At 56.0% G+C, this 25,735-nt stretch overlaps 7 protein-coding genes across 7 annotated transcripts; 4 read left to right on the top strand and 3 right to left on the bottom strand.

Annotated features, from left to right (window-relative positions):
- Positions 1-1,329: 1,329 nt before the first annotated feature.
- On the bottom strand, positions 1,330-3,092 carry B0I36DRAFT_259349 (WD40-repeat-containing domain protein). The gene is made up of 2 exons (XM_046151103.1): positions 2,556-3,092; positions 1,330-2,496 (listed from the first exon to the last, which is right to left on the bottom strand). Exons 1-2 carry the CDS (start codon positions 2,928-2,930, stop codon positions 1,534-1,536), a joined length of 1,338 nt encoding a protein of 445 aa, XP_046018209.1. The 5' UTR covers positions 2,931-3,092; the 3' UTR covers positions 1,330-1,533.
- A 488-nt stretch (positions 3,093-3,580) lies between these two features.
- B0I36DRAFT_235300 (PCI domain-containing protein) lies at positions 3,581-4,999 on the top strand (the record flags this gene model as incomplete). The annotated part of the gene is made up of 3 exons (XM_046149387.1): positions 3,581-3,756; positions 3,853-3,935; positions 3,993-4,999. The coding sequence occupies 3 exons, from the start codon at positions 3,581-3,583 to the stop codon at positions 4,997-4,999; spliced, it is 1,266 nt and encodes a 421-aa protein (XP_046018208.1).
- A 369-nt stretch (positions 5,000-5,368) lies between these two features.
- B0I36DRAFT_6482 (uncharacterized protein) lies at positions 5,369-10,467 on the bottom strand. The gene has a single exon (XM_046163154.1). The coding sequence runs from the start codon at positions 10,358-10,360 to the stop codon at positions 5,465-5,467; it is 4,896 nt and encodes a 1,631-aa protein (XP_046018207.1). The 5' UTR covers positions 10,361-10,467; the 3' UTR covers positions 5,369-5,464.
- A 410-nt stretch (positions 10,468-10,877) lies between these two features.
- B0I36DRAFT_310051 (aminotransferase class I and II) lies at positions 10,878-13,480 on the bottom strand. Its single transcript, XM_046152211.1, has 7 exons — positions 13,332-13,480; positions 13,074-13,202; positions 12,304-12,779; positions 11,871-12,247; positions 11,692-11,815; positions 11,395-11,629; positions 10,878-11,285 (listed from the first exon to the last, which is right to left on the bottom strand). Exons 2-7 carry the CDS (start codon positions 13,162-13,164, stop codon positions 11,194-11,196), a joined length of 1,395 nt encoding a protein of 464 aa, XP_046018206.1. The 5' UTR covers positions 13,165-13,202; positions 13,332-13,480; the 3' UTR covers positions 10,878-11,193.
- Positions 13,481-14,677: 1,197 nt separating this feature from the next.
- B0I36DRAFT_343938 (P-loop containing nucleoside triphosphate hydrolase protein) lies at positions 14,678-15,877 on the top strand (the record flags this gene model as incomplete). Its single annotated transcript, XM_046156209.1, has 3 exons — positions 14,678-14,764; positions 14,832-15,454; positions 15,529-15,877. 3 exons carry the CDS (start codon positions 14,678-14,680, stop codon positions 15,875-15,877), a joined length of 1,059 nt encoding a protein of 352 aa, XP_046018205.1.
- A 1,249-nt stretch (positions 15,878-17,126) lies between these two features.
- On the top strand, positions 17,127-20,238 carry B0I36DRAFT_310042 (uncharacterized protein). The gene is made up of 8 exons (XM_046152210.1): positions 17,127-17,281; positions 17,395-17,488; positions 17,546-17,569; positions 17,679-17,705; positions 17,772-18,934; positions 19,000-19,260; positions 19,328-19,732; positions 19,828-20,238. Exons 2-8 carry the CDS (start codon positions 17,437-17,439, stop codon positions 19,888-19,890), a joined length of 1,995 nt encoding a protein of 664 aa, XP_046018204.1. The 5' UTR covers positions 17,127-17,281; positions 17,395-17,436; the 3' UTR covers positions 19,891-20,238.
- A 2,759-nt stretch (positions 20,239-22,997) lies between these two features.
- On the top strand, positions 22,998-25,460 carry B0I36DRAFT_370953 (fungal ADAM-like protein; the record flags this gene model as incomplete). The annotated part of the gene is made up of 1 exon (XM_046159966.1): positions 22,998-25,460. The coding sequence occupies one exon, from the start codon at positions 22,998-23,000 to the stop codon at positions 25,458-25,460; it is 2,463 nt and encodes an 820-aa protein (XP_046018203.1).
- Between the last annotated feature and the right edge of the window lie 275 nt (positions 25,461-25,735).

Raw genomic sequence — 25,735 nt, 5'->3', positions numbered from 1 at the left:
TCTCTTTCGACGCGCAGCCTTCCAGGCCGCAAAAAGGAGAAGGCCCGGATCTCAGCCCATCTCTGCTGTAATTGGTCAGGTACTGACCGTTTACCAATATGGTTCATTGGCAAGGCAAAAAGGCCTCGCGCCTTCACCGCTGCGGGGGTCGATATCCGCCATATGAACCTAGAATGGACTCACAATAGGAAGGCCTGGATGACAGGGACTATATTTGAGCAATGGCTACGTTGGTTCGACCGCCAAATGGCTGGTAAAAGCGTCATTTTGCTGATGGATAACTTCTCTGCTCATGAAGCCGGATATGAAGCTATTCTGACAAGTGCGACCCCCCTACAAAACACCGCTATCATATGGCTGCCACCCAATACTACAAGCAAAACACAGCCTCTTGATCAGGGAATCATTGCAGCCTGGAAATCTCACTGGCGACGGTACTGGGTACGCTATATGCTGTCGGAATATGACGCCGGTAGAGACCCTCTTAGTACAATGAACGTACTAAAGGCTCTGCGATGGGGCATCCAAGCCTGGGAGCTAGATGTGACTCCTGAAACTATCACGAAGTGCTTCAAGAAAGGCCTCATGGAGGCCCCTAGAGACCCCCAGCAGGCCACACTTGAGGCAGCAATTGCTGCTACTCATGAAGAAGCCGTTCGCGAGATTACGTACGGCTTGCAGAGGCTTCAGGCTAATCATCACGTCAAGGAGGTGATGAACATCCATAACTTCCTGAACCCGGCTGACGAGAATCTGACTGAAGAATCCGACGACCTTGACCAGCAGATTCTCGACCAGTTTACCCCGGCAGGCAATAGCGACGACGACGACGACGACGACGATAATGCTGAGCTTGAAATTGAGCCACGAATCACCATAGTTGAGGCCCTAGAGGCCCTCCGCCGACTGCGCCTTTACCAGGAGCAATCAGGTGGTGATACTGGCCTCATTTCTTACCTCAATAAGCAGGAAAGGGTACTTACGAACTCATCAATTGAAGCCTTACAGCAGAGAGATATCCGCATGTACTTTCAGTAGAATACAGAGCCTGGATAGGCGTGAAATACCTCAAGAATGACCTCCCCTCAATACTGCGGATACCTCATTTTAGCGGATTGAACGGAATGTCTCCTTTATTCCGCATAACCGGGGTTCACCTGTAGCACAGGGCACGATGCGCCGGCACTGGTCAGTTGAGCCTCACCACCCCGCAGTCCGGTCAGGGGGGATCGTGCTCTGCGGCTGTAACCGCGTCTAGGCTGTGTCAAAAGTCCTGACTCGCGAGTTGCGCATCTCAACGAAACAAAGGCTACTTGTCACAGCGTGCTTGGAAAAACGAGCTACTTTTTGGGTCTAGTCGAGATCATTCGAGGAATGCACGTGTATCGAGAACAAAAGCGATTCCATTTTCTCTTTTGCAATGCTAACAGTCAGGAGCAGTCGACCTGGAACGCCTGGTATCCCTTCCCCAAAAGTATGTCTGATGAAAACAAGAAACGCCGCGCCAATGCAAACAATGTCTGGCAATGTCCGTTACTTCTCATGCGCTAGAATGACCTTGTCGCGCTCGCTGCGCCGCTGCTCAAACTTCCGCTTGCTGTGCTTCCGCTCGTTCTCCTCACGTCTCTTGATCGCCTTGAGCTCCTCGCCCTTGATCTCGTTCGCCTTCTTCACAACCTTGGGAACATGCCTATGACGGCGGATGCGGCGAATCTCCGGCATGTGGCTGTATCTGTTGAGCAGGGTGTCGCTGTACTCGAGGGCTTGGCGCTGCTTCGCAGACTTGACACCTTCCCGCTGAGAGGCATTCGCCCTCCACAACCGCACGTTGCCGTCATCAGAGCCAGATAGCAGGTACTTCGAGTCCGGCGTCCAGCGTGCGCAGAACACGCGTTGCATGCGCTTGGTATGATAGACGTCTCTAGAGTGACCCTTGCTCCTGCTCCATAGTCGGACTGTCCGGTCATACGATGCCGTCACCAGCTCCTCTCCGGTGGGCGAGAACTCGACATCCATAACGGCAGCTACATGATCCTTGAGAATCTGCAGTGCCCGGTCAAACTTGCGAATGTCCCAAATGTAGACGTTGTGGTCTTCGCTGGCGGTAGCCATGTTGAAAGTCTCCATCGGGTTGAAGGCGATGGCGTTCGAGGCGAACTTGAGGACGGTCTTGGCTACAGGCGACCCAGTCCTCAGATCGTAGAGGATTACACTACGGTCGGTGGCGCAAGATGCCAGAACGGAGGTCTCGGTCTGGTTGAATTGCACAGAGGTAATGGTGTCTACAGCCGAGGGCCATTTGAGGATCTCTGGAGCTGCCGAGTAATTGTCGAGGTCGTAGATGGAGATGACACCAGACGCAGCCGCGAAGGCGTTCCGAGACCGGTGGTGAGAAAGCGATGTGAAAGCGTTTGTGCCGAGCCACGTGTTGAGAGGGGTCGACTCGCTTCGGGTGTTGTATGGATCAAAGAGCTTGATAGATCGATCGGCAGCACACTGCGAACAGATCTGTCAGTCACGCCAACTTGCAGCTCTGCAACAAGACAAACACTTACGGTCAGGAGTTTCTGATCCCTGCTCCAGGTCATGGACTTGACAACGTTCTCGTGGGCAGTGCCATGCCAGATCTCTTCGCGACTCGTCAAATCCCAGACTTTGACAATTCCATCACCGCTTCCGCTTGCAAAACGCTCCAGCGAATTCGGGTCTTTGGCAAGAGAGTACACGCCATCGACATGACCGTTTCCGAGTTGGCCTATGAAAGGCTGTGCGTGCATGCGCTCAAGCTTGACGGCATTAAGGGCACGCGTGTATTCGCGGGCTCGTTCGAACGGGTGTATCGCAGGATCGAGGTTTCGGGGCGCCTTTGGAACACTGGAACCAGCAGGCTGGTAGGCCTCTACGGACCGACTGAGCGCCTTGATCTTCATGGCTTCAGTGTGCCTTTGCAGAGGTTGGCGGGAACTGCAAGCTTGATGTCAAGCTTATGCCTTCTGGGGATTGAGCATCCTGACCCAGGTTCGGCTTCCCCCAACTTTTTTCGCCTCGAGTAGGTTGCACCGCTATCGATAGAGGGCGGGCCTGGCGCTGATGGCGAAGTGGGGACGCCGAGAGCAAAGCGTCCACGGGTGTCTCTGCTTATGTAAACGGTCTATGTCCACCAGACAGGAGTAATCGTGGCTGGTAACAGCCCGCCCCACCAAGGACCCGGCCAGTGCAGTCTGGCGAGTTGATGTCGTATGCGCGGCACTGCCTGGCTGGCTGCACGCGGCCGGGCTCAGCTCAGACAAAGTACCTTTTGGGTGCAGCAACAGCGCGGCAGGACCTGAGGGTGAGCTGGAGCTTGCACATCGACCAGCTGCATCCCACCACCCAACCCGCCTGGCGCTGTCTGGAGCTGTCACAGCCGTGCACACATCGCAGTCACCCATACTGCTCCCTCGCCAACCATCCCTCCACGACCAGCTAGACCACGAGCCTCGGTGCCGCCGACGACTGCCCCCCGTTCATTGCCGTCCATCGAAGCCAGCCCAGTTGGCCGCCCATCTTGTCGCCAGCCGACTTTGGTCTAGCAATCACCATGGCCTCGAAGCCAACCGTCGCGGAGGCACAGGCCCTGGCCTCTTCCGATCCCAGGAAGGCTGAGGCAATCTACAAGGAGATCATTTCGAAGCCGCCGTCAGTCACCTCGGATGCCGCCATCAAAGAATACGAAACTGCCCTGGTCAGCCTTGGAGAGCTCTACCGTGACGAGAAGTGAGTACCGACCAATATATCTCGTCATACCTGCAGCAGGCAGTCTTGTCATTCAAGTTGCAGGCACGCTAACGACTCCTTGCCGACTGTCCATAGGAACTCACAAGAGCTGGTCAACCTGATCACAACCAGCCGCACGGTCCTTTCAAGTTTTGCCAAGGCAAAGACAGCCAAGTTGGGTATGTAGCACCCCTCCTTCGTCGCACGGGATGGAGGATGTCTAACAGTTCAACCAGTTCGCCAACTGCTCGACCTCTTCGATGCCATTCCCAACTCGACGGACATCCAGATCGCCGTAACAAAATCATGCATAGAATGGGCAACCTCGGAAAGAAGGAGCTTCCTCCGCCAGAACCTCGAGACTAGGCTGGTCAGCCTCTACATGGCCAAGCAGTCATACTACGATGCGCTTACACTTATCAACGGACTCCTGCGCGAGCTGAAGCGTCTTGACGACAAGCTCGTGCTTGTCGAAGTGCAGCTCCTCGAGTCGAGAGTCTACCACGCCCTGGGCAACACATCAAAGGCCCGTGCCGCCCTCACAAGCGCCAGAACAAGCGCCGCCTCTGTCTACACGCCGCCTTTACTACAGGCCAACCTCGACATGCAGTCGGGCATGTTGCACACGATGGACCAGGACTTCAACACGGCCTACTCGTACTTCATCGAAGCTCTTGACGGCTACCACACACAGGACGAGTCGTCCAAGGCGACGGCCGCTCTGCAGTATATGCTGCTGTGCAAGATCATGCTCAACCTGGTTGACGACGTCAACAACCTCATGGCCTCGAAGCACGCGCAGAAATACGCTGGACAGAACCTTGAGGCCATGAAGGCGATTGCTCGCGCGCACTCGAACCGCTCGCTCGACGAGTACGAGCGTGCTCTCGCTGCCTACAAGTATGAGCTGGGCAGCGACGCCTTCATCCGGAACCACCTTCGCCGGCTTTACGATGCCATGTTGGAGCAGAACCTGATCAAGGTCATTGAGCCTTTCAGCAGGGTGGAGATTGCACACATTGCCAAGATGGTCGGCTTGGACACGACGCAAGTGGAGAGAAAACTCTCACAGATGATTCTGGATAAGGTTATTATTGGTGTCCTCGACCAAGGAGCTGGCTGTCTCATCATCTACGACGAGACACACCGCGACGAGTCATACGACGCGGCCCTCCAGACGATCGAAAAGTTGAGCACGGTGGTTGACGTCCTCTACACCAACCAGGCTTCGCTTCTGGAGTGATTCATCTGCTTTTTTGGGAGCCTCTGTAAAGTATGGCCACAGACGTCAAAGATCCGAGTCACTATGAAGCCGCGACGCTCGTTTGCAGATAGAGAGAGTCGTGGTGCAATAGACGAACAAGTAGGTGGTGGGACGACGAGACAGGGCCCGAAGTCGGCAAAGAAGATTGCGAGTCCTCGTCAAGTCACAACGCAAATCAAAGCTTGTAAAACCTCTTCGTCTCAAGTGTTGCTGTTCATGTCTCGTAAGATTGCGCCGCCCTTTCCTTGTCATCCGCAAAGGACAGGGTTGGATATAATGCTATGCTATGCTAAATGGGGACAATCCAAACTGCGCTTTTGATGAATACAAACATGACACGTCCTCCACTGCTTGTGGTAGTCTCTGCGCGGTAGTCTCTACGCAGAACTATTCCAAAGAGACTTCGTTATCAGTAGCTTTTCCAATCGCCAATACTTGCTCTCCTCAGGCTCGATGCCTTGCGCCAAGATTGACCCTCTGTCCGGATGTCATTTGTGCCGAAGCGCGGGTTGCGCTAGGCTTGACGGCGCCATTCCGCCTCCTCTCCTCGCCAACGATCAGTGCGAACAGTCTCTTTGCCAACACCATCTCGTCCCATGGGCAGGGGTCAATTTCCTGCATGAAAGCCTTGATGACCTCCAAGTGCCACGACTCAATGAGCATGCTCGCTCCCTGGCCAGAAACCTGCTTGCCGAGGATCTTGCCTCCACGTGAGGTAGGTCGTGATGAAGCCTGCTCATCGTCATAGTTGCCGTCGTCATTACAGTCAATCGGGTCGTCTGCAAAGTCGCCCGGCGATGAGGCGTAAGGGTGGTCACGACGGAACTGCTGCACATTCTTACGACGCAATTGCAGGATCTCGTCGAAGCGCACCCAGTGAGCCTTAGTCCAGGATGTGCCGGTGAGCGCGAAAGCCTTGGGCTGCGGGAAGCGGTTCGTTTCTGCTGCTCCAGTCCTTGGTGGCACAGATATTCTCATGCCATCGTCGTCGACCGGAGCCTCTCTCTGGGGCCTCTGCACACGAGCGGCAGCTGCGTTCGCGGCGGACCTGGAGCGCAGCTCGTTTTCCTGGCCAGAGAGTCTGGGCTGCAGCAGCTGGGGCGGCGGTTGCAGGAACACGTGCCTTGAGGTGTTATCTGGAGCTGGGGCGTTCGCTTTCCTCGGCAAATCTCCATTCGATGGCGGATCCGGAAATACCACATTCTTCGTGAAAGCCACGACTCTGCCCGGTGTCGTCGGCTTCATTGGAGAGCGAAAGGATGACTTTGAGGGAGAGAGAGTCTTATCCCATCGCGAGGGAATCTCGCGTGGTGGTACCCGCTCGTACTCTGAATCTTCCGTCGCAATTGAGGTGTCGTGGTCCTGCCTGCTATTTGACGGATTTAGGAAAGCGACTGTGCTTGGGACTCTGATTGCAGGCAGAGTCGGGGCAGGCGCAGCACGCCCGGTGAAAAGTGCCGAGCCGTTCTGCCCGGAGCGTGGTGTGAAATCTCGCTTTTGCTCGATTGTCGGAAAGGCCTGTCGTTCCGGGGTCGAGGGCAGGTCGCGCGATCTCGGCGTCGGAGTCGGGCTCGTGTCTGGGTCTACTCGAGCCGAGCTTGCTGGCGCCGAAGAAGAGAAGAGCGTATTGCCGCGTTCAGGACTCGGCCTGAACTCCTTTTGAGCAATCGAGGGAAAGAGCCCGGTTGCCCACAGGGACGATTGCGCCTTCTGTGGTTGTAACCCTGGTAGATCCTGTGGCGGCATGCTCGGTAACCCTTTGGGCTTCGCTGTCTCGCCATTGGAAGAGGTGGGTTTGGGGTCTTTGGCGCTGGGCAAGGCAGATGGCGAGGAGAAAAATGACATGATATCAAAGCCGCCAAAGAACCGGGACTTAGCCGGTGGCGGATCAGGATGCTCTTCATTATCCCTGGCCACAAGAGAATGTTCGTCTCCTCCATCAGCCATAACTGGCTGTGCTGAGTTCTTCCTGGCACCCGTCTGCCGCAATTGAGGCGCGATCAAGGAGTATTCCTCAACGTTCACAGATTCGACGGATCTCTCGCTTGGCATCCTGCCAGCATCATCCTGATCTTGGAGCAGGGAATATTCAGACCCTCCAGTATCTTTGGCAGTCTCAGAAGCTCTCCCTTGTTGCTGAGATCTGGGCGGGCTAGGTAAGCCTTCTTCTTCTTCGTCTTCTTCTTCCTCCTCTGAGACGGACCTTTGAAACGTCCTGTGTTCCTCATTCTGGGCGTATTCCGGCGCCGAGGGGCCTAGCCGCTTCTGCGGACTCTCATCGAGTAGTATCTGTGAAGGGCTGTCGATCTCTTCTTGGTCCATATTGTGCCGACCATGACTACTCCAGGGGCTGGGTATCTTGCCTCGTCGAGGCTCGTCGCTCATTCGATGGGGATTCCTGGGGACAGCAGAGGCAGTCACTTGCCGAGACTCGGGCCGCGAGGCCTCGAAGTCCCAGATATCATCGTCGGCGGCATCCAGGAGTATGTCGTCCTCTTCATTGGTAATAGGGGGATCAGGTCGCTGCGGACTTGAAGATGGCCCGCGATTCATTTCAACTGAGCGCTCTGGTGGCGACTTGCGCAGTGAATCTCGCTTTCGCGATGCCGCGAGGCTAGACTCGCGTAAAGCTTGGGTGATGCTCTGCCGTGTAATTGATCTGGCTCGCAGCGGGCTGTCCTCGGCAACCCAACTCATCCGGTCATCACTGGGCAATAATGACTTAGTAGAACTTGACATGGGCCCGGACGGCACAGATCCCCTCCTTTCAGGCGTCCGCTCCTTTGACGCAGGAGCTTGCAGTCGAGCATTTGGATCCTGTCGCTCGGTATTAATTTGTGGCCCAAAGAGGTTGTCGAGACTACGCGTTCTGTCATGTTGCGAGCCAGATCGGGCGCTTTGGCTGATGCTTTGCCTATTCTCCCGCGACGACGCAGATGCAAATGGCGGCATCTGGTTATTGGTCGATCGACCGAAAAGCTCGCTCGCGTTGCGAGTGGGTGACTTCGTGATCGAAGATTGTCGACTGTGCGAACCTCTAAATGGGCTACCCAAGTTGCTCTCTAGTCCTTCAGGAGACGATTTGTCCGACATCACGCTCTGTAATGTTCTTGCCACACGTACGATTGGCGATAGAGTGGGTCGCCGGGATGAAGGCGGCGGCTCCAGGTTTCGTGGAGGCTCGCCCTGATCTGTCTCTGAGAAGGATGGCATCTGTGGAGACTCAGGTATCTCGCGATGCGGATCTCGTCTTTGTGACGAGGCACGAGCCTCCAAGCTCTCAAGCCGCTGTACCACAATATTGGGAGGCGATGAGGGTATTTGGCTCTTCGATTGGGCAATTTGATCTGGCCTTTGTTCTGCCGTGGGTGCCTGGTCATCCGGCACTAGTCGTCGAGGTTCGACATTCGACGAAGACGTGTCATCGGGGGTTGGCAATCGGTTTGACTGCCGTGCCGATCCGGTGTCAATCTCTGGTGAGATGTCGCGGGTCATTGGGCTGCTTTGCAGACCGCTGGGAAAGTCTCGCGTTCGCTGGCGCGCAGCAGCTGGCGTCGCAGCCTCAAGAATCGCTTCAGGGATCTCCGAGAAAGAGTCCTCGTACTGATCCTCTCCATCCAATGACTGTTGACCAACGTCGGCTTGCTGGGGTCTGAACCGAGCTGGTGTTGCTGCTTGGAGAATGCTGTCTGGAATGCTGGAGAACGAGTCATCTGTTTGCCGTGCCTTTCCTGAAAATACTTGCCGGCTCAAGGGGATGGACTTCCTCCGCCTAGGGCTCCCAGATGGACTGCTCGACCACGCATTCCTCATTCGAGATTGAGAACCTGGGGCCTGTTTCTCGGCAGAAAGACCGCTGGGCGAAGCTCTTCGTCCAGACTGCATGACGGCATCTTCATCACCGCCTTCTTCGTCCGAGTTGTCCGCGGATGTTTCGTTTTGTATGCTGCGACGTAGCGTCTCCAAGGTCTGATTGATCATCATATTGGTGGCTTCCCCGAGTTCTGCGGGTTCGTCTTGCACCTCCGAGATGCGACTTAGATTGCCATGAAACGAAGCCTGGAAAGACGCCTGGAACGATGGCAGCGATTCCACAGCGATCATGCTGAAATCCGAGGCGTGCGTCAAAGTGTCTTGCCTGGCCGGGTTGGCAGACTCAACAGTCCCAACGTCTGACACACCATCATCTTCAGGTTCCAGCAAAGGTGCATATCCGTCGCTTAGAGGCACCCCTACGCTCTCCGCCTCCTCTTGGTGGATGCTGCTAGGCTGTCCCTCTTCACTTGGTGGCCTGTTGGGGATAACCAGGTCCCCAAACACGGGTTCAAGTATCGTTAATTCTGGCGGAACTGGTGTCACGCTATCGTCTCGCTCGGAAGCTAGTCGTGATGGGGGATCATCATCATCAATCGCTATGCCGTCTTGGAGTTCAAGCTCATCGTGCTCGATCGGGTCGACATCGTCCGCATTTTCGATACTTGATCGTACTTCTCCGGTGACCGAGACATCGTCCATCGACATGGGCTCGGGATCCGCGATCGCAGTCTCGGGCTGATCCAGCTCGCTACCAGCAATAGCAAATTCGGCCACCTCCTCCGGCATCAGTGCTTTCCGCGGCCTCCCACGCTTCTTGCCTGTTCTCTGCTTGCTGGTTGGGACTTGTGAGGACGGCACTGCACCTGGTGTCGGCGCGCGTTTCGCAGGTGTTTTCCTCGCTCTCGGTTTTGGCTTTGGCGTGGAGCCACGGATATCGGTGTCGTTCCCGAGGTTTACGTCGCTGAACATGCTCGCGTCAGAGGGTAGCTCGAGTCTCGGTCGCGTCGCATCGGTCGCCGGCTTCAGTGGTGTGCCGGCGCGCTTTCTAGGCCTCGGTACGGGCGTGCCATTGCTCTTACGTGGCCGGCTTCTCTTCCGCGGCGTGACGGCTGTGTCGTCGCCGAGTCCTTCGTCGTCCGACAGACCACGCAGGGGCACCTTTCTCGTCGTTGTTTCCTCGGCTCTGACAATTTTGCGGGTGGGCGAAGAAGGCGGGAACAGCCTGCGGTTGACGCCAGAGCGCATGGTTTCGTCGGCCTCGACCGTAACAAGGATGCGCTGAGGGGTGGACTCGTTGCCAACGTCGAGCTCAAAAGTCCGCTTCCGCGGGGAGACGGAGCGGCGCTTCGCGGATGATCTCGAGGGCGACTTCATGGGCGACGAGCTTCGGGCTGCGGCCATTGAGTAGTCGTGGTGTGGCATCGCGATGCGCCTGGTCTTTGACTGGACAGAGCTAGGAATCTCGTCGGCAAGCGGATCCGGCGACGACAAAGGGTCGTCGAGCAAGAGGGTTGCGTCGGCCATGGTTACGATAGGCGGGCCGCGGCGCCTTGAGCCTTGTCAGCGATGGCAGCCGGTCAAAGGGCGAAGAATGATCAGGCTCCGACAGCTCAAGACAAGTCGGTGTGGGGGAGACGCGTCGTGAGAGAAAGTACTGGGAGCATCGCGTGTCGAGGGCGGCTCGTCCCGTCAGCCGTACTGTGAGCTCGGTCTGAGTCGGATTTGCGTTGTATCACGGATGCGAGATGGTTTGTCGACTCGAGTATGGAGTCGTCGTGAGTCGTCTTGGCCAGTCGCGTCAATGGCAAGTACACCGACGGTCGCGTGAAGATGGCGGCAGGGTTCAATGGTGGCGGCAAGGATCACCAAGCTAAGCTATGCGCCGCTAAAGTTCTTTGTTTACTTGCTGGTTGGGCTCCGGACCCCACTAAACCGGCCCCGGACTTGCCAGGCCCCTGCAGCCACCGGCACTGACACCGAACTGGCCAATATGGACCCTACTGTACTGTCGATTAGCAATTCACAATTCCCGATTCATCGCAGTGTATTTGTTTTTGGGCTGCATGACAAAAGCAACTAACAGACTCTCCTCGGTGTGTACCGTTCATCCCAAGGGTCTCTGATTCACTCAAAGCAAGTGAAACTCAAGATTGTGACCAATACGTGTGTCTTTCTTAATCCTTGCGCCATGACTTCTGACTTATGTCAATAGGGGTTTTCAGTTGTGCCTTCGACGACTTCAAAGTTATGCAAGTGAGATTCCCCAATATTCTAGGTCTACCACAACTAACCCGGGCCGTTAATAAAACCATCCACCGAGTCACTTGCTCTGATCTATGGATACCAAGGCGAAGAAATCAGGCCTTTCTGAACTTGTTGACAACTCTCTCAATGCCATCACATCCCTTCTTGAGAGTTTCCATCTTGGGACCGTAGGAGAAGCGAATGACTGCAGAAACAGGGGTGTTAGCTCGGAAGGCATAGTGACAATATGGAGCTCGCTAGATCTGCCAACGCAAGTGCGTTTGCAATAGGCACGGCGTCACAATAACACTTACAGTGGTGGCAGGGACTGTCGAAGAGGTCGCGGCGGCGAGCAGGGTTCAAGTCGAAGAAGATGCCCGGCACGACAATGACCTTCTCTTGCAGACAAGCCTGGAAGAAGTTCAGACCATCAGAGATGGGGCCAGGGAGACCCTCGAGGTTCAGCCACAGGTAGAAAGTGCTGTCGGGCACGTATTTGATCACGAAGCCCATGTCACGGAGTCGCTTGATGACGTAGTCTCTCTTGTCCTGCATCGTGGAAATACTGTCAGCGGATGAGCGTATCGGAGGCGCGCGACACATAGACTTACACGGAAGTGCTTCTGAAGGGCAATCATTTCTGTCTTGACAAGGCTAGGCTCGAGCATGGGAATGGCAGCCTCCTGGAAAGGAGCATTGGCACCGCCATCAAGGTAGGAACCGCAAGAGCCGATCCTGCGAACAAGATTAGTATGTCATATGCTAAGCTCGTGCCTCAAGTCACACGTACGCCTTGATGAACTCTTTGGGGCCCAGAATCCACGCAATACGCCAGCCAGGAAGACGGAATCGCTTCGTCAGACCATCGATGATAAGAACGTCATCTTCGTCAACGTCCTCAATGTTCTCAGCAGCCGAGATGGTGCTACCATCACAGTTGCTGGTGTAGTTGTAGCCACTGTAGAACTCGTCACTGATGAGAGTGGCACGGCCACGGCAGAGATCCTGGATCTCAGCCAGTTCAGGGTTGGCAACAACTCGACCAGTGGGGTTGCGAGGGTTGGAGGTGAGAATGACCGATGTGCCCCTGGCAATTTCCGTAGCGATCGCGTCAGGATGAATGTGGTAGCCATCCTCTTCGGAAAGGGGCGTAGGGATAGCGGCGAACTAGATTGATCGATTAGCCGTTGAAATAAGCTGTTTTCCCCTCGGAGAAGATTTACATTCTTGAATAAAGACAGCATTTCATTGTATGCTGAGTAATCAGGTATGAAAAAGCCAACATAGGCGTTGTTGAGGACGGCGGCGATTCTGATCAGACCGGCACGGCCACCGGGGACAATGGCGACGTTTTCCCAGGTATACTGGCTTTCCTTGCCCTGGCGATGGGTTTCATTGTACATATGGGCGACAGCCTCGCGGAGGGGCTTGATTCCCGCTGTAGGACCATACTCTCTGTTGGCAACAGAGATGTCGATTGTGTTGGGACGGGGGAAGCAACCCTCGATCTCGTCCTCGACTTCGGGGGCACCCTGGCCGAGATTGGCCCACTTTTCCGGCTCCTCGAGAAAGCCGTACTCGGCGGCGCGCTCCGTGCACCAGACGACTCCGGTGCTGGATCTGCTCGCATCGAGGCCGGCGTGCGGCAAGTGACCCTCGTGGGCAGCTCTGAACTGCCTGTGGATCTTGGATGTGGTTTCTGCATGATGGTCGTGTCAGTAAGTAGCTACAAGCTTAGCAAAGTTCTCGTGCTTTTTTAGCTTGCAGGTGCTGCCAGGGCGTTGGAGCCAAGAGGACCCTGAATCAAAGGAGACTTGGCAGCTTCAAGCTGTATGTCTCACGTCACCCAGAAGACTCGCATTGCATGGTTCAGGAAACCAATGAGGACCAGCGAAGAGGGTGAGGTAGTGTTCCAAGGTGTTCGCGTCCAGCAGTCAGTTTGAATGGAAGGGGATACTGTGTTATGACGACAAGCAAATGGAAGAGTCCTTACCGCCACCACTGGGTTCACTGGTGCTGAACCGACGGGCGGGACGGGGCTCGCCCGTGTTCCGGTTCATGGAGAACTTGCGTTGATTGAACATCTTGGCCGTTTTCCCTGTCTGCAAAGGCTATGTTGAGTCTAGACAAGTTGCAATGTCAGTCGAAGGCTGGTCTCGGTGAAGCTGCCGTGGCGTACGTGGACTTGCGCGTACTTGCCTCCTCAGCGCACACAGAGAAAAAGGTGGGCTAGGGTGGCGGGGTAACTGACTTATACGTCGCGTGGTGAGCGGCGGCAACGGGCTTTGTCCACGTCGTGAGCGATAGACTGCAGACCACAGCACAGAGATATAACACGGAACGATGCAGCACAGGGGCGCAGCTGGTCCATGAACAGTACCAACATGCGTTAATAAAAGCAGGGCCAGCTGGCAGCGACCAGTGAGTGGGCGAAAAGCAGGACCGCAGCAGGCTGGCGGTTACGGTGGCCAGAGTGGGGTGGGTGGTCTACCTCACAGCTGCCCCGTGCTGTCTTGACTCGGTGAAGACACGATCGTCACGTCACATTGTAACCACCAATCCCACCCGTGTTATTTACCGCCTTTGTATCATCACCTTTACGGGGCGCTACATCGCAGGAGCGTCCGCAGCGAGTCCCTACGCCTGACAGTACCGATCGTCTGATGCTTCAGACCGGCAGCTTTCGACACAAGGCGCTCTTTGCAGTCTATACTGGCATGCAGCTCCTCTGTGCCATCGACTGAAGCACCAGCAAACTGAAGACTTGGCAAGCTGCAGCCACCCATGCAGCACCTCATCTGAGCACCAGGAAGGATGCCCCTTCCCCACTCTCAGCCCTCGCGCTGGTACGCTGCTACTCTAGTGTAGCTAAGTGTCTGTTCGTGATCCATGCTCGGTCAGGGAACAGTCAATTATTTCTGCTTCTGGCCACCATCGTCAGAAAGATCCTACTCTGTGCGAGCTTGCCCTGACAAAGAGAAACGTCTCGAGCTGGACTTTGCCCGGTTTATTTCGCCCATGGCCCACTCTTGCGGGCCGATATCGTACTAAGTCGCGAAGAAGTTCCGGCTCCCTGAAGTCTCTGCAGGACATGCTATCTGAGTTATCGATCTGTAAATGCTCGAGCCGATAAGACGCGCAGAACTATTCTCAGCCTCGCCGGAGTCCATGTCTGCACAATGTTAATGTTATGGAACGCGATTAAGTACTTGACTGAGTGGTGGCCCAGATCTTAGTACAGTAGGGTGGCAGAGCTGCGACATGGAGACCCTCAGCCCCTGTGTGGCCCAATTCTGGCAGGCGGTGTCAGTCTTGGCGGCACGGAGAAGCTGTACCCCACTTGAGCTTCTTTCTGCCAGACGCGTCTGGGAATCCCATTAACGCGTCACTCTCACCCAGGCAACTCTGGACCGCAGAAATTCCAAGGTCACTAACGTGCATGCAGCTGAAGCCGGATCACCATAATCAGAAGCGTCGCAGCAGATCACAGTGGTGCTCTCCTTCGATCTCTCAAGAACCACCCACAAAGACATCTCGACACTCTACCGCTGCAGCCCGAACCGACTTCAGCACACTGAACATCGATCCGTTTCGAAAATGGCCCTCATCGTGGACAAGCATCGACCTCGGTCGCTGGACGACCTGACATACCACACAGAGCTATCTGAACGGTTACGGTCACTGGTTCGTATCTCATCCGTCTCGTCACTAGACCGCACAGCATGCGATACTCATATCTTCATAACTACAGGCCCAAAGTGGCGACTTCCCCCATCTACTTGTCTACGGTCCGTCCGGCGCAGGCAAAAAGACCAGAATCGTGGCGACACTCAAGGAGCTATACGGACCAGGTGTGGAAAAAATCAAGATCGACGCCCGCGTCTTCCAGACGAGCAGCAACCGGAAGCTGGAGTTCAACATTGTCGCATCAGTCTACCACCTCGAGATAACACCTTCAGACGTGGGCAATTATGATCGAGTCGTCGTACAGGACCTGCTCAAGGAGGTGGCGCAAACACAGCAGGTCGACCAGTCAGCCAGACAAAAGTTCAAGGTCGTCGTGATCAATGAGGCGGACCACCTCTCGAGGGACGCTCAGGCTGCGCTCAGAAGAACGATGGAGAAATACAGTCCCAACTTGCGGCTGATCCTGCTGGCGAACAGCACTGCCAACATCATCGCCCCGATTCGAAGTCGAACATTGCTGGTCCGCGTGGCTGCGCCGAGCATCGAGGAGATCACCAGTGTGCTGGCCGCATCAGCGAAAAGAGAGAACTGGCCAGTGGTGAAGGGTCTGCACAAGCGCATTGCGGAGGAGAGCGGCCGGAATCTGCGGAGAGCGATGCTCATGTACGAAGCAGTGCACGCGCAAAAGTAGGTCACCCTCCTGGAAGCGTGATCATGGATTACTTACGTGGGACTAACGCGCGTCTCAACCCCAACCGCAGTGAGAAGGTCACGGACGACACCCCGATACCCCCACCAGACTGGGAGGCTCTCATATCACAAATTGCCAAGGAAATCATGGAGGAGCATACCCCAAACCGCATTCTACTAGTGCGGGCCAAGCTCTACGATCTGCTCACGCACTGCATCCCCGCGACTACCATACTGAAAACGCTCACATTCAAGCTGATTCCGCAAATCGACGACGACCTCAAGATCGAGGTTATCAAATGGTCCTCATTCTACGAGCACCGCATCCGCACTGGCACAAAGGTCATCTTCCACCTCGAGGCCTTTGTTGCCAAGTTCATGCGGATATTCGAAATGTACTTGATGAGCATGGACATGTAGTCTGCTGCAGCGTTGGGTTTCCGGAACAGAAGAGGCGTTGACAGGAGTTGCGACAGATTGCGTCATATTTGAAGTTCGGCTGTTGGTGAATACAATATGTTATCAGGACGCAGACAGGTGCTCCCGTTTTCGTCCAGCATACAACCCTCATCACCACTGCCAATCGAGCGTGATGGCGTCAATGAACATTTCGGTCCGAGGGATTGGTGGAAGAGGTTTGCAGTAATATATGAACAACCCCCGTGGGTGCGGAATGCTGTGGACTGTAGAGCTCGCCTGTGACCGATTGGTCGGACGTTTGCGCGTTTCGGTCAACCGGGAGCAGTCGGCTACATGATAGGAACCTTGTTGTACGTCGCAGCTGAGCTTAGCATTCTCGGTTGCTATCATGGAGGGGGGTGGAGGCCGCCTGAGCGTGTAACTCTAAGTATGCAACCTCTTCCTGCAGCACGTCAGACGAAAGGACTCTATCATGGCGCCTGGTCGTCAGCCTATCTCCCAGCAGTGATGCCCCGGGATACCACAGCCGACGGGATCAACGGACTTGCATTGACAATGCAGCCTGATCAAGTGTGGCCGACGCCCCGGTAGTTCGCGAGTATTCGTTGAGAACGGGGTGGGGGCGCGGATCCGTCAAGGAAACCAAGAGACATGTATTGTGGAGACCAACTAATAACAGCCGTGGCACCCGCCCGGGCTCTAGGTTTTTTGTTGGGTTGCACCCAGGCTTGTGGTAAACGACATGGTGCAGCACGAGGTCCGGGCCCACGGATGTTCGTTCCACCAGTCACGCTAGAAGCCCTGGGGGGAACCAACGCTGACCACCTCTTCAGCAGCTGCCGACCTCGGGAGAGCACCGCACCTGCAGGAGGAAGCCCACCGAAGATACCTTGAGTACCTTAGTGACTTACTGGTCTTTGCCTCGGGGCCCACGGTCGAGCGGAAGGGGCTGTTCTTGGGCGGGCGGGCCGCGATCAACTTCCCTGCCCAGGCTGATCAGACCAGAACCAAGCCCCGGTATGGAGCCTGCTTGACAAGCCCCTGGCGGCAGACTGGTCCCTTCTTTTCGCCTGCTGCCCTGTTCTGGTGGGGGGCCCTGCGCGGCGGGCGCACGCGCGGGCACCCCTTGGTGGTCGTGGTTGCTGCATCCAGTTGGGTGGTGGCCCCTGGTCCGGCCGAGATGTAAATAATTCTTAAATTACCTTGGTTGGGACAAGTCGGCGGCGCGCGGCTTGCAGCAATAACCACGGCGCACAGCCGCTCGCTTACAAGCAACATTCTACCTCTCTCCTCTCCTCCTCCTACCCCCGAGACAATCACAGGTCTCTCTCCTTTCCTCCTTCCTGTTCTCAAGGTACTTGTGAAACAAGCAACAACCAATACAACGTCTATCTTGGAACGCACGTGAGGTCGCTTTCCTTTGGTCCCTGTCGACGGTCTTGTTGGTAGTCGGGTAGACGACCGCCACCTGCTCCAAGCTCGAGCTTCACCGCATCCTGACGCACTTTTGCACAAAGCTTGACCCCGCAGCGACGGCAGAGCGGCCGACTTCGCCCACAATGGGTAGCCAGGTCACGACTGTCCACGAGGCTGCGGCCGTGGACACTTTCTGTAGGTGCTCAAACGGCAAGCGATGAGGCCGACGGCAAGCAACTGACCCGTGCACAGATCCTCCCAAGAAGATGTTTGCCAGTAAGTCGTAGCGCATGCTGGAAGCCGTCCGTGGACGTGCTTCTGCGATTTCGGTGCTCACGGGAATGCCCGGGGCTTTGCGGAGTGTGCGGCTGACCTCTCTCGCCAGAGCACCCCAGTAAGCCTCATATAAATGGTAAGTCCTTGCGAGAAGATTCCCACCTCGGGAAGAAGAGGACCGCAATGCTGATATGATGAACAGGCATTGAGGAATACCAGCAAATGTACAAGGAGTCCATCACAAACCCAGATAAATTTTGGGGCGAGAAGGCCAGGGAACTGTTGACGTGGCAGCGAGATTTCCAGACAGTGCGTTCTGGGAGCTTGATCAATGGCGATGCGGCGTGGTTTCTTGAGGGTTCGCTCAATGCTGCCTACAACTGTGTCGATCGCCACGCCTTCAAGGACCCCGATCGGGTTGCCATTATATACGAGGCCGATGAGCCTGGTGAGGGCCGCAACCTGACGTATTCGGAATTGCTCCGTGAGGTTTGCAAGACCGCTCAAGCTCTGAAGCAAATGGGCGTGCGGAAAGGCGACACGGTCGCTGTATACCTTCCCATGATTCCGGAGGCGGTCATTGCTCTGCTTGCCATCACCCGTATCGGCGCGGTGCACTCAGTTGTCTTCGCCGGCTTCTCCTCTGACTCGCTTCGCGACCGTGTGATTGATGCCAAGTCAAAAGTTGTCATCACGACGGACGAGGGAAAGCGCGGTGGCAAGCTGATTGGTACCAAGAAGATCGTTGATGAAGCGCTCAAGCAGTGCCCAGACGTCTCTCACGTGCTCGTCTACAGACGCACCGGCGCTGAAATCCCTTGGACCGAAGGACGCGACTACTGGTGGCACGAGGAGGTGGAGAAGTGGCCGTCGTACATTGCACCAGAGTACGTCAACTCGGAAGACCCCCTTTTCCTGCTCTACACTTCGGGTTCGACAGGCAAGCCCAAGGGCGTCATGCACACGACGGGAGGATATCTTCTTGGCGCAGCGATGACTGGAAAATATGTCTTCGACATCCACGACGGAGATAAGTATTTCTGCGGTGGCGACGTAGGCTGGATCACCGGCCACACATACGTTGTTTACGCGCCTCTTCTACTAGGTGTGACGACTGTTGTTTTCGAGGGAACTCCCGCTTACCCAGATTTCTCGCGGTACTGGGACATTGTCGACAAGCACGAGATCACACACTTTTACGTTGCACCGACAGCACTGCGGCTGCTTAAGCGCGCCGGAGACGACTTTGTCAAGCGTGATATGAACAAGCTGCGTGTCTTGGGTTCTGTTGGCGAGCCCATTGCTGCCGAGATCTGGAAGTGGTACCACGAGGTCGTTGGCAAGGAGCAGGCCCAGATTGTGGATGTGAGTCCTTCAACTAATATTTTGGTCTCTACCTGGAGGTTCGTACTGACCCACATGATTCTCAGACGTACTGGCAAACCGAGACTGGATCCAACGTGATTACACCGCTGGCTGGCGTCACCCCAACCAAGCCCGGCAGTGCCTCGTTCCCGTTCTTCGGTATTGAGCCGGCGATTGTTGATCCGGTTTCTGGCGTAGAGCTCAAGGGCAACGATGTTGAGGGTGTGCTTGCGTTCAAGCAGCCATGGCCTAGCATGGCTCGGACTGTGTATGGTGCGCATAAGCGATACATGGACACTTATTTGAACGTGTACAAGGGCTACTATGTAAGTCAAACCGGACCATGGACTGTTTTTGAGACTTTGTTCTGTTTGCTAACGCAAGCCTGCTCAGTTCACTGGAGACGGAGCTGCTCGCGACAGCGATGGATACTACTGGATCCGCGGCCGCGTCGACGACGTTGTCAACGTGAGCGGACACCGCCTCTCGACCGCTGAAATCGAGGCAGCGCTCATCGAGCACGCAGCGGTGGCTGAGGCGGCAGTCGTCGGCGTCGCTGATGAGCTTACCGGCCAGGCTGTGGCCGCTTTCGTGTCGGTAAAGGACGGGAGCGAGTCGTCCGATGCCCTGCGCAAGGATCTTATCCTGCAGGTCCGCAAGAGCATCGGACCCTTTGCCGCGCCCAAGGCTATCTACATTGTGCCTGACATGCCCAAGACCCGCAGCGGCAAGATCATGCGTCGCATCTTGAGGAAGATTCTTGCTGGGGAGGAGGACCAGCTTGGCGATATTACCACGGTATGTTTTTCTCTTCCGCCCCAGGCATGACATTGATGTTGTTGTGCGCAATTGTCTGTCAAGTTGAATAATATTCTAACGCGTTCCGTCTGCAGCTCTCTGACCCAACAATCGTGGGTAAGATTATCGATACTGTGCATGCAGCCAAGAAGAATTAGATGGCTTTGCATCTCACAAAGCAGAAGACGATGACGGCGGGTTCGTCATGACAGGAATAAGGCCCAGCCTACAAACAATGAGGCGTGGGAGTATAACGACTCGGAATTTAATGAGGATGGTATCGGAACTGGGACTGGGACTGGACAAGCGCGAATGTGAAGAGCAGAATAGAAGCGGTGGTACAATTTTGGGTGTGGCCGGGTTTCCTGGCAGGCCGATGTAGTGGCGCGGATTCGTCATCAACGAGACTGGGAATTTCGAGCAGGAGTATTGGGGATATGTGATTTTCCTCGCAATGATATCTCATCCTAGGACAGCAGTCATGAACAGAGTTGGTTGGCATTCCACTTTTTTCGTCCTCCTTTCACAATTCTCTTTTCCCTCTTTCGTTTCTGGGCTCTAGCACTCATAGATCTATTCGTGAACTAGACTGCAAGATTGGGGGGGAAAAAGAAACGTCATGATCGTTTGCATACGCGTCACTGCTGCCATAAAGACTGTACGCACTATTTGAGCGACGCGTGTACAGCCAAGACTTTTCCTGCTCTTGGCTTCCGCAGAGCCCGAGACCCATGAGCCATGGGCCGGCTGGCATAATAATCCCGTTCCGCTGACTCTTGTCTATGTGGCGGAGTTTATCTACATACCCCAATGAGGGGAACTGCCAAAAGCCAAGGAAAGTTGTGGCGCGGGGAGAAAAAGTGATGACATGCATGTCGTTACCCTTTCTGGGATGAGGTCTCTCCTTGTTTTCCTGGTGGAGACTTGCACACGGGTAAGGGTTGTTGATGTTGTTGCTGTCTGTCGGTGTCGGGGGCTGGTAAGATTCTAGACTGATTAGAACCCTTGGCCGGAAACCCAGACCAGAGTTTGGCGTGCAGCAGCTACACAGCAGCAGCAGCAGCAAGGACCAATGGGTTGCGGATGATTGCGCAAAGGCCCCCCCTTCCCAAATTCGCAGGAGGGGATCAAAGAAAAGCCTTTTCTTTTCTTCATCACTGATTGGACCTCGCGTCTGTGGCGAAGTGGCTGCTTGTCAGACAAGCTTGGATGTGGTTTGCCAAATCTGGGTGTGCGTGAGAGCAGGAGGGCTGACAAGAGCGAAGCAAGGCGCGGGCACGAATGAATGGGGGTCTGTCTACGGGAGGGGTTGGTGCTGATGACGACGACGCGTACAGACAAGCCAATCAGCGCGGCCGGGCCCTGCTATCTGACCTGCATTAGCCGGGGGGAACCAGCACACCATTTGGAATCTGAAGGTGGCACTCGAGGCGCCAAGACGCTAATCTCTGAATTCATGGAGCATGTAGCTCAGACAACGCAACTGTTAATCGATAGACATTCAATCAGTTAGATTGGATGAAAGGCAAGAACACTCCACTAATAAGTGCAGTCTCTTTAATGGGCATGATTTAATTGTTAGTGAAATGGCATTTTGTGGAGCGGTCGAGTGCCATCTCCAGATTCCATATGGTGCCAGCAGCAGCAGTAACAAGCTTACATTTAGGCATGCGACCGAAGAGGAAGAAAGAACAAGAACGCGGCGTGGTCGTTTGTGGCCGGACGGCAGCCCGCGATTTCCAAAGACTGCCATGCATGCATCAAACCATGTGTGTATGACGCAGGCGACAAGCGCACCTGCCCAGGACCGGAACCTCTATCAGGAAGAGTGAGTGCGTCTGCTGCTTGCGCGTAAACGACGACCACCAGGCGGTGAGTCTGGGGCCCAGGAGATGCGATTCCAATGGGGAGCAGAAACGGGTTGCTGTGAACATGCGATTTTCCCGCATTGTGACCAAGGGGGCCCGTGGTCTGACCCTCTGTCTCTGCGTGGCCGCTGGCCGTGGGGATCCTGTCCAGGGGACCTCCTTGAAACACCATCCTGACGCATCGAGAGCCCATATATCGGCCTGGCCAGCAACAACGCCAGACCGGACCGGAACTGCTGCGACCTGCTGTGGCGCGTGTCCGTTTCTTGCCATCCTGGGACTCTCTCTGCGCGCGTGTTGTCAACTCGTTATTGTGGTTGTGGAATGATTGATACAGCGAGTCCAGCAGGCGGCGGCGGTGCCCACGTGCCGGGCCCTTCTCACCCTCTCCGCCCCCTGCTGCCCGTGGATCTGGAAGGCCTGCGCGATTCAACCACAATGGTGGCCAACGAGGGACGGTTTTCGCAATGAGTGGGTGTGTGTAGCCAAGAGCGCCCAAGGACGCTGCCAAGCGAACGTCCACGCGTCGTCGACGCTCATCGTGGACCAGCACCCTCTTTACAGAGTAGGCTTTGCTCTCTGCTGGACGATTCTCTTGGCCGCTGGACACTTGCTGCCGCCCAGCCGTGAGAGGGGGCAACTGCGCCACCAGCAGAGCCCTGGAGGCGTTCCTCGTCGAGCGTGGGCGTCCACTGCAGCCGAGTGGGGCGGCCCCGTCGCCTTGCGCATGGGCTGGCACACACACTCCCACACTCTCACAGTCGGGCCACCCGCCCAATCACGCTCTTGCGCCTCTGCTCTCTCTCTCTCTTTCCTGCTCTCTCGTTTACTCGTTTCCTCGCCGCCAACCAGTTCCAGCGACCCGGCGCTCGACATCCGGCACCCTCTGCGCATTGCTCACTTGTTTGTCTGTTCATTCTGTCGTCTGCCCTAATTAATACTTGTCCCTCGGTCCCCTTCATCACTGTGCGCTGGCTCGTCTGCAGACCTGGACCACAGCCTGCCCACTGCTCTTTGCCGAACCAACAACTCCCGTTGCCGGCCTCCCGAGCCGTCCCTTTTCCCTTCTCCGCAAACCGTCTGGCCCGGCTGAGCTCGTATCCACGACCTGACCCGCACAGCCTCCTTCTTTCTCACGACTCGCTCTGGTCTTCGTCATCACTAGTTCGTCAGCATTGTCAGCTCTTCGCCTTGTCCTGCCGCACCTCCGCTGTTCTGCCCGGTCCAGAACACCAGAGCCACGCAAAGGCCCCCCGGTTCCCCCATTTTGGGTTTGGTTTCGACTTCTCATCCTCTTCTACGTATACATATATCCACGAGGCGCCTGTCCATGAGCACCTAGGCGCCAGCTGTTCCCTCCCCATTCTGGGGCTTGCTCTCACCACCTTCACGCCACCATGCGTGGCTTCTTCTCGGCCGTGGCAGCTTTCGTGCTGGCCGCTTCGTCACTCACCGAGGCCCATTCCCTCCAAAGGAACCCTCTTCACTACATCAGCCGTGTCGAGACACCGATAATACATACACCGGCACACAGGGTGCATTCCCACTCGGAGTTCGACATTACCTTCCACCTCGATGGATCCCGACGTGAGATACGCCTGTCGCTGCAACCAAACCACGACGTGCTCGCGCACTCCGCCACAGTACAGTACCTCGACAACGACGGCAACATCGCCCGCCAAGAGCCACTTCGCAAGGAGGACCACCGGATATACAAGGGCGATGCCTTCATTCAATACCCGGGGCGGCCCGACTGGATCAATGCCGGCTGGGCGCGCATCACAGTTCTGCAGGATGGCCAGCACCCGCTGTTCGAGGGCTCCTTCCGCATCAACGGCGAGACGCACCGTGTCAAGACTAGTGCTAGTTTCAGGCAGACCCAACACGCAGACGACCCGGACGTGCCCGAGGAGGCCGAGGAATACCTCGTCGTGTGGAAGGATACCGATATCAAGTCGTTCTTCGACTCGGACGAGTTGAAACGCAGTCTCGGCGGGGCTGACAGTTCGTGCTCGTCCGACACTCTCGGCTTTAATGTCGATACCTCGCAGCCGATCTACACGGGACTGGATGCGCGTGGCTTGACTGCCGGCGTCGATGCCGAGGCACTCTTTGGGCGGGATATTGATGGTCTTACCGGCGACAACGGTGCTGGTGTCAACCTCGCGAGCACAGTCGGGTCCACAACCGGGTGTCCGACTACACGCAAGGTTGCTCTCCTTGGCATAGCGGTGGATTGCACGTATCGCGCGTCTTTCAAGACCGAGTCAGACATGCGGTCCAATATCCTCGACGTCGTCAGCACTGCCTCGCGGCTCTACGAAGATACTCTCAACATTTCCCTTGGTCTGCAAAACCTGACCATTGTTGGGCCCGAATGTCCCGGATCGCCGCCCACGAGCACTCCGTGGAACGTCCCCTGCGGCCCCAATACCAGCATCACCAGCAGACTTAATCTGTTCTCGGCGTGGCGTGGTCAGTTCACCGACAACAACGCGTACTGGACGCTGCTCTCCACTTGCCCGACGGATGGTGCTGTTGGACTCGCATGGCTCGGCCAACTGTGCCGACAAGGCTCCCAGGCTCAAGGCGGAAACAATGCTGGTAACGAGACTATCGCTGGTGCAAACGTGGTTGTTCGTACAGACCAGGAGTGGGAAGTGTTTGCCCACGAGACCGGACATACTTTTGGTGCTGTCCATGACTGCACTTCGACCACATGTGCTGATGGCACCTCAACCATGCAGCAGTGCTGCCCCCTAAGCAGCTCCGGCTGCGATGCTCGAGGTCAATTCATCATGAACCCGTCGACTAGTTCTACAATCACGCGCTTCTCGCCATGCACGATTGGCAACATCTGCACGGGCCTGCTTCGGAAGAGTGTTGATGGCAGCTGCATGACCGACAACAGGAACGTCCCAATTATCACCGAAGCGCAGTGCGGCAACGGCATCGTCGAGCCTGGTGAAGACTGCGACTGTGGCGGTAGCGCTTCTTGTGCGCAGAACAACTGCTGTGACGCCACCACTTGCAAGTACAGGGGCAATGCGGTGTGTGATCCGACCAATGAGGATTGCTGCACCAACCAGTGTCAATTCGCAGCCAGCGGATCGGTCTGCCGTGCCAGTACTGGCAGCTGTGATCCTCAGGAAACTTGCCCAGGTACCTCGGCGAACTGTCCAGAGGACTCCAAAGCTCCCGACGGGGATGCATGTGGAGCCAGCGGTGCTGGACTCACCTGCGCATCCGGGCAATGCACATCCCGTGACCTGCAATGCCGGACGATGGTTGGTGCTATGTTGACCAACAACGACACGTATGCTTGCAACTCTCAGGGCTGCAGGGTATCGTGCCAATCTCCAGAACTTGGCCAAAACACCTTTGGCCAGACGTGTGTTGTCATGCAGCAGTACTTCTTGGACGGAACACCGTGTGACGGAGGCGGCAAGTGCAACAGAGGCCAATGCCAGGGCTCCGACGGATTCAGATCCTTCTTGCAGCTGCTCCGCGACAATCAGAACATCGTCATCCCGGTCTGCTCTGTCGTCGGCGGCCTCCTCGTGATTGCAATCCTCTCGTGCTGCTGGAGCTCGTGTCGCAGGCGGCGGAGGCGGAGCAAGATGGCCGCCGCTGCCAAGGTGGCTGCTGCCAACAGGGGACCTCCGCCACCGCAAAGCAGCTGGAACAACTACAACAACGGCAGTGGTAGTCGGCATGGGCAGCCTTATGTGCCGAACGTACCAATGCCTCCGCCAACGTACGGACAGTCCTCGGGCCGGCGATCCTCGAGACATGGACAAGGTCACTGGCAGGGTGGACCATCGCCGCCTTCGCGCGTGCCCACGACGCGCTACGCCTAGAGATGATATACTAGTGGACCTGGCGAAGTTTGAGGGAATTTGGATCATTACTCCATCAAAGACAGCATGCATAGCATCCGGCGTTTCTTCATGTCCTTTCTATACTCCATCTTTAGTTTCATTCATTTAAACATTATGTGTATACTCCAAGCGGTGAAATACTGTTGCTGGACATGACGTTCTCTCGCTGTGGTCCGACCGGTGTTGTAGATAGCCAAATGATGACACAATCTGTCACCATGCATGGACCTTTACTGCCCCCCGAGGTTCTCCAG

Source organism: Microdochium trichocladiopsis (genome assembly GCF_020744255.1).
Source record: "Microdochium trichocladiopsis strain MPI-CAGE-CH-0230 chromosome Unknown B0I36scaffold_1, whole genome shotgun sequence".
NCBI lineage: Eukaryota > Fungi > Ascomycota > Sordariomycetes > Xylariales > Microdochiaceae > Microdochium > Microdochium trichocladiopsis.
This window is presented reverse-complemented; position numbering and strand designations above follow the sequence as displayed.

Coding starts and splice junctions, on each gene's coding strand:
- B0I36DRAFT_259349 (XM_046151103.1), bottom strand. CDS start 2,930: ATGAAGATCAAGGCGCTCAGTCGGTCCGTAGAGGCCTACCAGCCTGCT. Junction 2,497..2,555: donor GGGATCAGAAACTCCTGACC/GTAAGTGTTTGT, acceptor ATCTGTTCGCAG/TGTGCTGCCGATCGATCTAT.
- B0I36DRAFT_6482 (XM_046163154.1), bottom strand. CDS start 10,360: ATGGCCGACGCAACCCTCTTGCTCGACGACCCTTTGTCGTCGCCGGAT.
- B0I36DRAFT_310051 (XM_046152211.1), bottom strand. CDS start 13,164: ATGTTCAATCAACGCAAGTTCTCCATGAACCGGAACACGGGCGAGCCC. Junction 12,780..13,073: donor CAGTGAACCCAGTGGTGGCG/GTAAGGACTCTT, acceptor ACCATCATGCAG/AAACCACATCCAAGATCCAC. Junction 11,630..11,691: donor CCCTTCAGAAGCACTTCCGT/GTAAGTCTATGT, acceptor TCCACGATGCAG/GACAAGAGAGACTACGTCAT.
- B0I36DRAFT_310042 (XM_046152210.1), top strand. CDS start 17,437: ATGGGTAGCCAGGTCACGACTGTCCACGAGGCTGCGGCCGTGGACACT. Junction 17,489..17,545: donor TGCGGCCGTGGACACTTTCT/GTAGGTGCTCAA, acceptor ACCCGTGCACAG/ATCCTCCCAAGAAGATGTTT. Junction 18,935..18,999: donor AGCAGGCCCAGATTGTGGAT/GTGAGTCCTTCA, acceptor CATGATTCTCAG/ACGTACTGGCAAACCGAGAC.